The sequence below is a fragment of the Paramisgurnus dabryanus genome, chromosome 7 (genome assembly GCF_030506205.2).
Source record: "Paramisgurnus dabryanus chromosome 7, PD_genome_1.1, whole genome shotgun sequence".
Taxonomy (NCBI): Eukaryota; Metazoa; Chordata; class Actinopteri; order Cypriniformes; family Cobitidae; genus Paramisgurnus; species Paramisgurnus dabryanus.
In genome coordinates, this window is record NC_133343.1 from 35059777 (window position 1) to 35074510 (window position 14734).

At 35.8% G+C, this 14734-nt stretch overlaps 1 protein-coding gene across 3 annotated transcripts in view; it reads right to left on the reverse strand.

Moving 5' to 3' along the window:
- The window catches only part of phc2b (polyhomeotic homolog 2b (Drosophila)), a 45171-nt gene that overhangs the window by 23829 nt on the left and 6608 nt on the right, over nt 1-14734 (reverse strand). For 2 of the 3 annotated variants that reach the window (XM_065279689.2, XM_065279688.2), the window contains exons 1-2: nt 7374-7518; nt 1576-1831 (exon numbers count right to left, since the gene is read on the reverse strand). In XM_065279689.2, coding sequence (XP_065135761.2) covers nt 1576-1831; nt 7374-7423 — 306 coding nt within the window. In that variant the 5' untranslated portion in view covers nt 7424-7518. Of the gene's footprint in view, nt 1-1575; nt 1832-7373; nt 7519-14734 lie in introns of those variants that run through there. The other variant, XM_065279690.2, reaches the window with a different exon arrangement.

Consider the following 14734-nt stretch of genomic DNA (forward strand, 5'->3'; position numbering starts at 1 on the left):
CTTATTTCATTGGAAGATTTTTTTTTACTTGTTTTAATAACTAATTTACTTAAATTTTATATTTTTGTCTAAAAACTAGACTTATTTTCCTAGGTCATTTTGATTTAAGAATTTTAAGATATTTTTACTGAAACAAGACAAAAATACTAAGTAAGAAAGTCATTTTTTGCAGTTTACTACTATTTAGAATAGATATAAAAAAATCTATAATAATTCTAGTATGAAATTAAGTAATATGGATAAGAAAATCAATTAAACAATTAACTTCTAAATGCTAAAAGACTTCAGCAAAAATAGCAGTTTCACCATGTGCATCACAGCAATCCACATGATTAAATATCATCTCCATCAAGCACATGGTTTATTTTTGTCATGACTTAACTGCCCACAACCAACACAGTTACTAGGCAACAAGCATCATGACCCCTGAACTTGTCGTGGGTAAAGCGGAGCATGAACCGAATGATCCCTGTTTAAACCAGTGATGCTGACTATGTCTGATGCTCTGTTAAAAGAGATCTTAATTATTTGAAAATACAAAAAAAATTAAATTGACATACTTGTTATGATGGTTACAATTAAATATATTCAAATAATATTTATTTAAAATATTTAATATATTTGTAATTCATTTTTTTAAATAAAAAAAAATTATAATTCAAATTACAGTTGGAGGACCCCTATAATACCACCCCGGACTCCCTTTTGAAAACCCATGATAAAGAATAAGATACAACTAAAATATAATACTAATATTAATCAAAACTAAAGTATATTAGGTCAAGAACTTTACTATAAGGTAAACTTTATTTATTAGGTCAAGAACCTTACCAGCTATATGGTTGAATGAAGATTTCAGAAAATGTGACCCTGGACCACAAAACCAGTCATAAGTCGCACATGTAAATTTGAAGCAATAGCTAAAAATACATTGTAAGGGTCAAAATTCTAAATGTTTTATGCCAAAACTCATTGATCATGTTCTGTGAAGATTTTTCCTACCGTAAATATATAAAAAATGTACTTATCATTACCGTAGTAATATAAGGACTTAATTTGAACAACTTTAAATGCGATTTCTCAATATTTAAATTTTTTGCACCCTCAGATTCCACAAATAGTTGTAATGGCCAAATATTGTCATATACTAACAATCCACACCCTTATGACGTTTTGTGGTCCGGGGTCACAGTATCTGTGAAGCTTGATGGTTTTAGTTGTATTCCACTAACTGAAGTTCCTAAAAGCACCAGCAGATGTCAGTGCAGACTAGAAAGACAATCCTTAAAAATGTAGGTGAGGAAAGCACTGAGTGGTGCATTGCGGTGAGCTTATTGAACTGGAGTTTGATAATGAGAAAGTGGTGTGTATAATCAAAGCCACCGTAAGGACGGCCTGGCTTCATATTAAGATCACCTGACCCACCAAATTCACTTTATCTTAGTAACCCCTCACTGTCAGTTCATGCATGACATTTACATGCAGTTTTGCCAACAGGTGCTATTTAAAAATTCAACACTGAGATAAGGGCGTCTGTTTCCTAGTTCTGTGTTTTGGGGTGTTTGTGGTACAGACCTGCACAGTTTGTCGGTCGGGAATACCACTGTATACGGATATCTGGGGAATGGCTTGTCTTCCACTGCTCGAACTGGTGATGGTGGAGCTGGCTGTAGAGCCACTGGTTGTGCCCGTTGAGTTTATAGTGGAGGTACTGGTTCCTGTGCTGCTGCTGCTGGCGCTGGAGGAGGGCGTGCTGTGCTCACCCTCCATCGTGCCGCCCCGTTGCTTCACCTTTGAACTCCGACCACCCTGCTTCCACACTCGACGCAAACTGAAAGTGAGAGAGAAAAGCAGAAATTATGTGGAGGGTGAAATTACATCAGATTTGTATTAAAGATCATCCAACACAAAGGCCGAACCCTAGAACTAGATTTTCTAAACAGGTATCTCCAGTTACCAATAAGCAGAATAAGAGTCATATTTAGACATGCCTGTATATTTACAGTACGATACAACACTACATTTAAAGGATTAGTCAATTTTCTTAAAAAAAAAAAAATGCAGATCATTTACTCACCACCATGTCATCCAAAATGTTGATGTCTTTCTTTGTTCAGTCGAGAAGAAATTATGTTTTTTCAGGAAAACATTCCAGGATTTTTTTCATTTTAATGGACTTTAATGGACCCCAACACGTAACAGTTTTAATGAAGTATAAAATTGCAGTTTCAATGGACTCTAAATGATCTCAAACGGGGCATAAGGGTCTTATCTAGCGAAACGATTGTCGATACAGAGTAGTATTTTTTTTTAATTTTTGATTGGGTGGGCCAGCTGTCAATCTGGGCGGGCCCAGGCCTGTCCATAGCTCCGCGCCTGCTTTTAAACCACAACATCTCGTCCACGACCTCACGCAATACGTCATCACGTCAAGAGGTCACGGATGACAAATGCGAAACTACGCCCCAGTGTTTACAAGTGTGTTGAAAGAGGACCGTTCCGACATTGTTGTATGTGGAATGATACTAATTAATGTCTTTGTGTCAGTTTATTGTTTACAATGGTCCGCAAATGTGCTTTCATATATATAACGCGTGACCTTTCCACGGCATTACGCAATTACGTGAGGTCGCGCTGGCGCGTCACAGAACCGGAGATAGACGAGAAGTTGTGGTTTAAAAGTGCAAATTTTTTATTTTTCTTGTCAAAAATGACAATCGTTTCACTAGATAAGACCCTTATGCCTTGTTTAAGATCATTTAGAGTCCTTTGAAACTGTAATTTTAAACTGCATTAAAACTGTTAAGTGTTGGGGTCCATTAAAGTCCATTAAAATGAGAAAAATCCTGGAATGTTTTCCTCAAAAAACATAATTTCTTCTTGACTGAACAAAGAAAGACATCAACATTTTGGATGACATGATGGTGAGTAAATTATCTGAATCCAAAGCAACTTGCAGCGCATTCAAGCTAAATGTTTTACTAGTATGTAAATTCTGTTATTGCATTTAGGTTATAAATAATGAAATCCGAGTGTAATGTGAAGTCAATTTTATTTATCAGTTTTTGCTATTTTTTTCATACAATTTTAGGGTCATTTTAGTGGGTGTAAAGGCCCCCCCCCCCAAAAAAAAATAGATGTCCTATCAAAGTAACTGCAGGTGTAGTTCTTCACAGTAGCTATGGACATACTATACCAATTTTGCCTACCAAAAGGGTTCAGATACAATTTACACATACAGTATGTTTACCCATTTGGCAGACATTTTACCAAAGTGACTTGCAGTGCATAAAAGCTTTACATTTTTTGTCTTTTTATCAAAATGCATCAAATATTTCATGATTTAACAAACTTCTCTTTTTGGAAACTTTCCGCATATGCAAGTAATCCTTTAAAATACAGCTTGGTTTGATTTTTTTTAAATAACACAAAGACATGCACTGCGAAAAATTATTTTCAAGAAAAAAATTCTTTGTATTTTTGTCTTGTTTTCAGTAAAAATATCTAAAAAAATCTTAAATTAAGATGCTTTTTCTTGATGAGCAAAACGACCCAATAAATAAGTCTAGTTTTTAGACCAAAAATATCAAATTTAAGTCTGCCAATGGGGTAAGCAAAAAATCTTGAACATTTTTCTTAAACCCTAATTTCAAGAAAAATGCAAGAAAAATTTGCTTACCCCATTGGCAGATCTTTTTTGCTTGTTTTTTGCACAAAATCACTTAAATTTGATATTTTTGGTCTGAAAACTAGACTTATTTCCTTAGGTCGTTTTGCTCATCAAGAAAAAGCATCTTAATTTAAGAAATTTTTGATATTTTTACTGAAAACAAGACAAAAATACTAAGAATTTTCATATCTTGAAAATAATTTTTTGCATTGTGCATTCAAACTTAATTTGGGTTTCACAATGTTCAAATGCAATATCAAGTTCAAATACAATTTTTGGAGTGATGCACTCAGAGGAAATGCAGAGAGTCATATGTCTGATTTTCCCATCATCCTACCATTAACCATGTGATCACTGTGGCTAATCGGAGCTATAGAATGTAAATAGTCGTCATCGAAACCGGATCACTTGAGTCGCCATAGGGCGGCTTAACCGAGTCCTCTTCCTGTTTCTCTTCTGGGGTTTGTTATTCATGGGGGTAATGATAATGGAACTGAAATGGGGGATAGAAGAATATGTTGGGGTGGTGGTGGGGGGCCGTAGTTTTAGAGGGGAAGTGTGGAATGGTTTCAATTATACTCATTTAATTACTCGCACACGTGGTGGAGAGCTACTAACCTCACACGCTTCAACCCCATTCCTGAGATAAACCCCAAACGCCCCCTCTTTACCCACAACAAACCATTATGGCTAAACCCCCCCAACGCCTCCCCAAACACCCACCCACACACACACACTTCTCTCTCGTTCTCTTTATGGATCTGTTATTATGGCAAGGGATGGTGTAATATCCGCAATCCCTCCCCCTAAGCCATTTCCTGCGGTCTCTAGAACTAATGGAGTTTGGCCATTGTAATTAGATAATCTAAATATAAGTCCTGAGTCTCATTAATATGTATTCATGGAAGGACCACAGGGACATCTGCGTAAGAACATGGTAACCAAAATGAAATAGTATTAATTTCTGTAGAAAAGCTTTGAGGCTCTCTTTCCTTAAAATTATTACAAATAGTATTAAATAAAAGTTATGTATAATTCAAAAAATAGGTTGGGTTGTTTCAAATCATGGTTGGGGAAAAAAATGACAAACACAATTGACTTTGTGCTTAAATTAACCTGTGCTGGGTTTTTCGGTAAATATAGATGAACACAACTGTTGAGCCTAAATTGACTATGTTGGGTTGATTTAACCCAAAAATGGACAAATCCAATTACCCTTGGAATTAAACTAACCTATGCAGGGTTGTTTCATCCTGTGGATGGGTAAAATATGGACAAACCTAACAAATGGTCTTTAATTAACCTATGCTGGGTTGTTTCAACCAATGTTTGGGTAAAATGAATAAACCCAATCACTGGGCTTAAACTAACCTATGTTGGGTTGTTTCAACCCATGGTTGGATAAAATATGGACAAACCCAACAAATAAGCTTAAATTACACTATGCTGGGTTGTTTTGACACAAAATATTGGGTTGTTTCAAATCATGATTGGATAAAATATGGACAAATCCAACAAATGACCTTAAATTAACCTTTGCTGGGTTGTTTAACCCATAGTTGGGTAAAATATGGAAAACCCAACAAATGGTCTTAAATTTACCTATGCTAGGTTGTTCCAACACAAAATGCTAGGTTGTTTCAACCCATGGTTGGATAAAATATGGACAAACCCAACAAATAAGCTTAAATTACACTATGCTGGGTTGTTTTGACACAAAATATTGGGTTGTTTCAAATCATGATTGGAAAAAATTTGGACAAATCCAACAAATGACCTAAAATTAACCTTTGCTGGGTTGTTTAACCCATAGTTGGGTAAAATATGGAAAACCCAACAAATGGTCTTAAATTTACCTATGCTAGGTTGTTCCAACACAAAATGCTAGGTTGCTTCAACCCATGGTTGGGTAAAATATGGACAAACCCAACAAATGGGCTTAAATTAACCTATGCTGGGTTGTTTCAACCCAAACTGCTGGGTTGTTTCAACCCGTGCTTTGGTAAAATATGGACAAACCCAACAAATTGGCTTAAATTAACCTATGCTGCGTTGTTTTATCCAAAAATGCTAGGTTGTTTCAACCCATGGTTGGCTAAAATATGGACAAACCCAACAAATGGGCTTAAATTACTCTATGCTGGTTTGTTTCGACCGAAAATGTTGGGTTGTTTCAAACCATTATTGGGTAAAATATGGACAAATCCAACAAATAGGCTTAAATAAACCTATGCTGGGTTGTTTCAACCCAAAATGCTGGGTTGTTTTTAACCCGTGCTTTGGTAAAATATGGACAAACGCAACAAATGGGCTAAATTAACGTATGCTGCGTTGTTTTATCCAAAAATGCTGGATTGTTCCAACTAATGGTTGGGTAATATTAATAAACCTAACTACTGGGCTTAAATTTACATATGCTGGGATGTTTTAACTAAAAAATGGACAAACCCAATTAACCCTGGGCTTAAACTAACCTATGCTTGGTTGTTGTTACCAAAAATGCTAGTCTGGATAAATCGAATAATTTAAATTTACCTATCCTGGGTTGTTTAATCTCTTGGTTGAGTAAAATATGGACAAACCCAACCGTTGGGATTACATTATCAATGCTGGGTTGTTTTAACCTAAAATGCTGAATTAAACTCAAATGTACTTATGCTGGGTTGTTTAAACTCATGGTTGGCTAAAATATGGACAAACCCAACCGGTGGACTTAAATATGCTAGGTTAATACAATCCAACAGGGTTTGTCCATATTTTACAAAAATAGGATAAAATGCATTTTTCAGCATATAACACATCAACATTTAACATGATTTATAGAAAAAAGACTCAATCCCTAAAAATCATAATATTCTTACCCCAAAAAGAATACAAGCCAAGATCCTAGCAATCGCCTTTAATTCATAAGGGCAAAAAATAAAGTGCTCAGTGCTAAGAAAAGTTTTAGTCAAACAGGACCTCTCTCAGTGTTCAGGATTAATTTTAACTTTCAACTTCATAAACAATTTTTTACGAATCAACACACATGAATTTAATCAATCCATTATACACCAACTTCTCAAGTGCAATTCACTAAAGGAAAAAGGACAAAAAAGAAAAAGCCCAACCAAGGGTTGAAACAACCCAGCATTTCTAAAAGTATACTTTTGTTTTAAAAGCGACACAGAGGCAAAGTCTTTGCTCCTTCACTGTGATGCATATGAAAATCTCAAACTGTGTTTACAACTCAAGCTCAGAATACATATTTATATTTCTGTCCCATGATCAACGTCCTCAACTGTCATTAACTGTGTACCATAGTAAAACTCTTTATGGTTCATTTTTAGCACTTGAGTGAGTCTCGTAATGAGAGAATCTGTTGTATTGTGGTACCGAGCCCCTCTGAGGTTTACAGCCCGACCATCCATACACGGCCGACCACTGAGGCATACTATTCAAACTATTAAATGCGTTGTCACCTTTAGCAACACTAAAATAAGTCAAACGCAGAACAAACTAACAGCCCATGCCAAAAGTAATATAACGATCTGATGCCAAAAAACAACCAGAGCAAAAAAAGTTAAAGTGATACGAGATGAGAAACAGACACGAGGGTTGAAATAGATGACAGCAGACGTACATCAATATGCATGGACAGGCGGATTTCACAGACGTCCGGGTTAACCAAGGGCCCATCTCGGAGACAAAGCCCAGCTCCTACCTTTTCTGGGGGGCTACACGAGCTCCGTTCGGCCCCGTGGTGAGCCCCATCCCTTAGGACCCCGATGCTTCTTTGTCTAGTGTGCGTGTGCACCCCGGTCCTGCCTGATCACGTTAACATCCACATCCCGGTTGTCACGCACAGACACTCTCTCTCTCTCTCTCTCTCTCTCTCGCTCTCTCCTGTCTGTCTCTCTCTAACACACGCATAAAAGCCCCCCCTCAGCTCTGTGGTTTCCTAGCGACAGCCAACTGGGGTGCCTTTTGGAGCCCCATTCCATAGCTGCGTGCTGATTGGACAATTGGCTCTGCACTAATGAGGATGTTGGTAATGATTTTTTTATACCCCCTCTATAACCATCAACCCCCCCACCCCAGAATATTCACTGGTGATTGCTTGTACTGCCAAAATAGAGACCTGTCCCATACAAAAACCAGACTGAAAGGACATTTTATACTTCAAATGGATTTTTTATTATTTTAGGATTAAAAGAAGGAGATTTTTGAGATGTTAAATACCTCTAGGCTTACATACTACATACATAGTCGCAATGTACGCAAGGTTTAAAATATCCGCTGGAGCGCAGTACACGCGCACTCTTTTGATGACAAAAATTGCTTGTATATGTGTAAAAACGGGACTATACTTTCGAGCACCTGCCAAATAAATAAATGAAATAAAAAATAAAATGCCATCAAAGTCTAAGATAACAAAAAAGGCAGACGGGATGCCAAAGACAATCGGGGTAAAAGGGGAATACGCCGCAGTTTCCAGTCTGGGTTGATTAAGTGCCGTGTGCTGATGAGACCCCCGCTTAATATTCACTAAATAGAGCTTCGCTTAGCAAATGGTAAACACCCACAACTGCTCTTGCAATCACAATCAAATCACACGCTTAAAAAAAAGACAGTATGTACCTCTTTCAAGCACACTTTCAAGGCACCATAACACAAAATTAAAATTAAAATTAGGGCACGTCAAAAAATATTCAGGTCGTTTCTAAATGGAAAAGACACACCTAAGATGGGCCGCATCCTGACCCCAGAGAAAGATACGAGGGCGCCACCGTCATAAAAAGCAAATTGAGGCACTTATTGTGTAATATCTGATGATCATGGCTGTGAAATGTATTCCTTCATCTGTACCGCCTCACATAATATCATATTGATTGCACGCAGGAGAGCACGGACGTCATTGATTGCGATCTGCTTATTAGCATATAGATTAGCTTTTAGGGGGGGCGCCTAAATTAAGGTGGAGCAGAATGTACGGGAGGGCTGGAGGGATGAGAATGGAAAGAAGCAGGCCAAGTAAAAAAAAATCATCCTGAGGAAAAGCAATGCACAATGAATTTATTCACTCGTATAAAAGATTCTTCCCAAAGAACATTTCAGTCACAATTTCTTGAAAGTACCATTGTTTTTAATTCTTATTTTTTTTTGGGGGGGGGGGCATTTTGTCTTTAATAGATTATTGTATGGAGAGGACAGGAAAATAACAGGATGGAGAGAGTGGAACGGGACCAGCAATGGATGGCGAACCGGGACTCGAACTCGGGCTGCCGAAAGCGCGTCTGCCCTAGACTCTTTATAGTCTTTAAAACATTTTCCACTAAAAAAGACTTTTTGTGCGACAGTAAAAGGGATAGTTCACAGAAAAATTTAAATTCTGTAATTTACTCACCCTCATGTTGTTTAAACCTATATATTTTTATATTTTGATGAACACAAAAGAAGATATTTTGATAAATTATAGTAAGCAGAAAGCTGTCGTAACCATTGCTTTCCATAGTAGAAAAACAAATATTGTGGAAGTATTGTGATAAATGATGAAGAAGATATTTTGATAAATGATGGTAAGCACACAGTTAATTATAACCCTTGACTTCCATAGTAGGAAAGACAAATATTTTGGAAGTATTGTGATAAATGATGAAGAAGATATTTTGATAAATGATGGTAAGCACACAGTTGACTGTACCCATTGAATTCCATCGTATTTGTTTTTCCTACTATGAAAGTCAATGGTTACAATCAGCTGTGTGCTTACTTTCATTTATCAAAATATCTTCTTTTGTGTTCATCAAAAAAAAAACCTTCATACAGATTTAAAACAACACGAGGATGAGAAAATGATGACAGAATTTTTACAGGGTTCCCAAACCTTAGTTAACTTTAAATTCAAGGACCTTTCAAGGACTTTCCAGGTCCAATACCCTCAAATTCAAGGACTAAATTTGGGGACACATTTCAAGAGCAAGGTTACATTGTGTAACCTTTTAAAATACATTGTTACAGTTCCCTTTCGAGGGAACTTGCGCTGCATCACTGCGGTGACACTTTGGGGACGCCTCCAGGTGTAAGTGCGTCTTAATGTGTATATCAAATTCAACCAATGGTGAGGCTTAACGACAAAGACAGGGTGACGTGGGAGCCAGGAAATATATCGCTATACTGTATGAAATATTGCCAAAGATGGCATTACAGGGATGCAGGAAGTATAGCAAGGGAGATGCAGCGTCTCGTTCCCTTCTCAGGGAACAACAGTTACATACGTAACCCGAGACGTTTTCATGTGTCAAACACAACTATGCAAAAAAGCATTTTGGTATGAATCAACATTCGCATACAGAAGATATAAGCATTTAAAGTGAACAGTTTAGCACGTGTGCTTTAAAAGGCTAGAAATTTTATGATATTATCCTACACTACACAGGGAATAATATGGATTTTTTTCCCCAGAAAACTTCTTGAATAAAATAGATTCAAGCACTTTCAATGACCTGTATCTATGTATGTATATTTTCAAAAACTTCCCAGGGCCTTGAATTTTCGCCCCCCAGATTCACAAACTTTCAAGGATTTCAAGAAACCGTGGGAACCCTGTTTTTATTTTGGGTGAACTATCCCTTTAAGGGTTAAAAGTTCCGTATGGAACCATGCAGCCTTACCAAAAAGCTTAAAGGAAAATTTAGTTTTTAAGAAGGTACCTATAACACACAGCTTATGCTAATGAACACTGACGTGGCCAAGTAAACAGGGACATTATGAGTTACTCACTGGCTTACACTTTTAAAAACTGCAACCTTATACACGACTTAAAGGAATTCAAATCAAAGACATACAAACCGTCTACTAACAAAACACATCACAACATCTGTCATGACTCACGCCATGGAAAATTTACAATCAGATATTCATCCAGGATGGCTAAGTTGTTGAATAACCAAGACAATATGGGGAATACTTTAAAAGGGAAACTATGATGTGTTCGTGTCTTTGTGACAGGTGCAGTTTCACTGAGAGGCAAACACTGTCCCAAGCTGTTTAGCTAAATAATCAAATAATTGTCATAAGGGATATGTTTATAAAATAAAATTATGATAAATAATAAAGCAATTTTTCTTTTACCTGCCATGGAAAGTACACTTCGGACATTGTTCTTTTTTTGTGTGTTCCTAGTTTTATCACCAATGCTTTATGTGCTTCATTCATTCAGACGACAAGATGTGATGTGGGAACAAGAGAGTAGAAAAATGACCGATGAAGTGTGAACAGAGAAAGAAAAACACGAGGGCTACATACAGATGTGGCCATCTAGGAGAGAGTTTCATGACGGATGGGTGAATGAGAGGCGAATACAGACGGGAGAATGATTAGAGAGGTAAAAAACATAGACAGGAGAGGCGGGCGGAGGTTGAGGCAGTAAATGTGGATGAGATGGGATGGGGGTGCTGCTGTCTGTCTGGTCTGGGTCTGATCCATATTACTTACTCACTCATCCACTCAGCACAAAATGAGTGGGGGCTGGGGAAACGTGGCGGCCAGCCACCAGAAGCGACAAATGGGGCGAGAATATACAGGAGAGAGGTTCGGGAGATGGACGAATGCTGATTTCATGGTGTCTCGCACATCACTAAATTTCGATTCGATTAGGGCATTTAAAACTCGAAGCAAACCCTTGCATGACAGCCGTAACTGGTCTCATCTTCAGAAAAAGGATTTTGTTGGTGATATGATGGAGGTTAACCTGTAGTTATCTTGGTAATGAGGCCTATTTGATGCTATTTTGCCCGATGACTGCTTTTACCAGCATGCACTTAGTAACAAACACAGGGATGTAATGATATATAACATTTTTACATCACAACTAAAGATTTTTTTTCAAGACCAGTAACCCTGAATAATACACTTTACATTTAACCCATTTTATTTTATTTTATTTGCCTAATTTTATTTATTATTTATAATTTTTTTAATTTTCTTTCTTTATTTTTATTTTATTTTATTTATTTTATTTTATTTTATTTTTAATTTATTTTTATTTTACCTTTACTTTTCCAGGAAGGTCCCACTGAGATAAAAAGCAATCTCTGCCAAGACGGTCGCACAAAATATTTCACATTAAAGTTCACGTGAACACACAAAACAAATTCTAAAAAAGAAAAAACATAAATCGATATCTGTTTTATAGCTATATGCTGTGGCTTATAAAGAAATAGTGTGCGATAACTTTTACAAATAATCCGACTAATTATTTTGTTTTTCAAAAAAAAAAAAAAAAAACGGGAAATATGATCAATATAAAAAATAATTGAAACCTGAAAAAGATCTAAGCATAAGAAATCTTTATCAAATGCATAGCAACTTTATAAAACATCTCACTTTGATTACCAAATGTTTTTGGTAACACTTTATTACAGTATAAGGTTGGATTTGTTAATATTAGTTAATGCAGCTAACATTAAACTAACAATGAACAATACTTCTACATCACTTATTAATCTTAGTTCATTGTATTTAAAGCATGTTGGTTACTTTTAATACATTTTTTAAAATCAAAAGTTGTAACTGTTAACATTAATTAATGCACAATGAACTAACATGAATAACTTTAACAGCATTAACTAACATTAACAAGAATTAATAAACAGTGGAAAAATATGCTCATTGTTAGTTTGTGTTAGTTAATGCATTTACTAATGTTAAGAAATACAACATTATTTTTAAGTGTTATCAGTATTTATTTATTTGAAAAAATAAATATATTGTAAAATAAATATAAATAAATATAGTTTGAAATAAATACAATATAAAATAAATAAATATAAATATGTTTTTAGGGATACTATATTGCTTAGAGCATTGTGTTTGCAGCGCAGAAGGTCATGGGTTCAAACCCAAGGAATGCACGTGCTAAAAATTTATTTGCGTACATTTTTCGCATGTGTATATGTATAAAATGCTTTTCCAAATATGTAAATGTCTTTATAACTAAAGCATCAGTCTAGATGTGAGCATCAACCTTTATAATATCTTTTTTTATAAAATCGTTTTTTTTTTTACCGTTGCCAATAAAAACACTAGACACCCTTACATTGATCACTGACCCTTAAACAAAACAAAAGTTTAAAGCAAAATCTGCTGTCAATGGCTGGCTTTCATCTATTAAAAAATAAGTAGCAGATACCGTCCTCTATTGACGGAAAATAATAAAAATAATACAAAAACAAGAAAGAACTGTCTAGTCCTATCAATCTATATCCATTATGTTGCATTCTGTATGGCATGAACAATCCGAGCCACAGAATGCCTGTCAATGTCCGCTGCTTGACTAATGGCAGCTTACGACTGTGAAAAGTCTCGTCGTAACCCCTTTCACCTTCCCTCTATCCTGCTCTCGTCTGCCTCTCCTTTGAGACTCATTTAATTGGTGTCCCCTTGGTACCGCTGCAGCGCCAGACAGACGCTCCCAAGTGACTTCATTTCCCTCTGCAGAGCTTCAGCATCAATGCAGGGGAGATGGATTAACCCTCCCTAAGAAGGTTGTGAATATAGTGCACGGATGATGACCACTAAGATGGGTAAGCGGGGGTCCCTCATACTTATTAATGGGAAAGAGGAAATGAATGTTAGTAATGAGCACAACTGGAGATAGAAACTGTATTATGATTGAAAAAACGTATGGATGTTCTTGTTATTTCTGCATGGATTAGATGACATTTATAAGCATGCATGATTTTGATTCAACATGTCCTTCTTAACTGGATATCATTTAGTTTATTACAAAGAAAGTTTTATGAAAGTTGAAGTGTATTATTGTTGTGCCACTATTGTTGATACACTGAGATAACAGACTTACATTGACAGGCTTAAACAAACTGCGTTTTGACCTGAAGCACAAGAAAAGTATGAAATTTTTGCAAGGAAAGAATTATATTACATTTAGTGTTAAGCAAACGATTAATCACGATTAATCGCAAACAAAAAAGTTTGCATAATGTGTGTTCGCATAAGATGTGTGTGTGTACTGTATGCAATTATTATGTATTTAAATACACACACACACATATACATATATACATTTAAGACAATTGTCTTATATAATTTTGTATATAATATATATATATAATTTTTTATTTATATATAATATATATAAAAAATAAATAAAAATCTAAACAAATTAAATGTTTCTAAAATACATACATGAATGTTATATTTATATATACATAAAGTACACATGCATATTTTATGCAAACTTTTTTTTGTTTGCGATTAATCGTTTGTTACACAGTATGCAAAAACTCTATATTCTATGCGATTATTCGCGATTAATCACTTGCCCGCCACTATTATTATATTAAATTAGTGACTAGGGCTATTTTCGATTAATCTGGGGGTTTTTTTTGGGGGGGGGGTTACGTGGTGGATTCAAAATTGATTCTCAAAGAGCAGAATCGATTTTTTTTTCATATTTATTTCCGCAAACACTGAACGTAAGATTAACGTTAATCTAATTACTAGTCTTCTTTACTAGATGTCACCCTCTTTTTTGCCTTGCCCGATGTTACCAAGGAGCGAAAGGTGAGCCTGCCATTCATTCATTCAGTGCTTAAAATGGCGGTTTCAGGTGCTTCATTGACATTGATGCCACCTTCACATAAAAAGTCAAAAGTATGGAGGCATTTAAGATTTCGCAAGCAAGCTGACGATGATAGTGTTGTGACATTTAAATTCTTTTTATTAATTATCCACTTGTAAACTGCTGTTCATGCTTCTTTTTTATTAATATAGTATTTTTATTAAAAAAATATTCATTGAGTTGAATCGAGAATCGAGTATAAAAACAGACCTGAGAACCGGGATCGAAAATTGAATCGAGAATCGAAATCGATTTGATAGCTTGTGAATCGAAATCGAATCAGTCTGGAACATCTGAATCGATACCCAGCCCTATTAGTGACATCTTTACAAAAAAAGCCAAATGACATTTGTTTTTTTATGACAATGGATAACTTTCCATGTCTAAATATCGGGATAAGTAACTGGAGAAGGATTTGTTCTTCACGTAGATCGTAAACC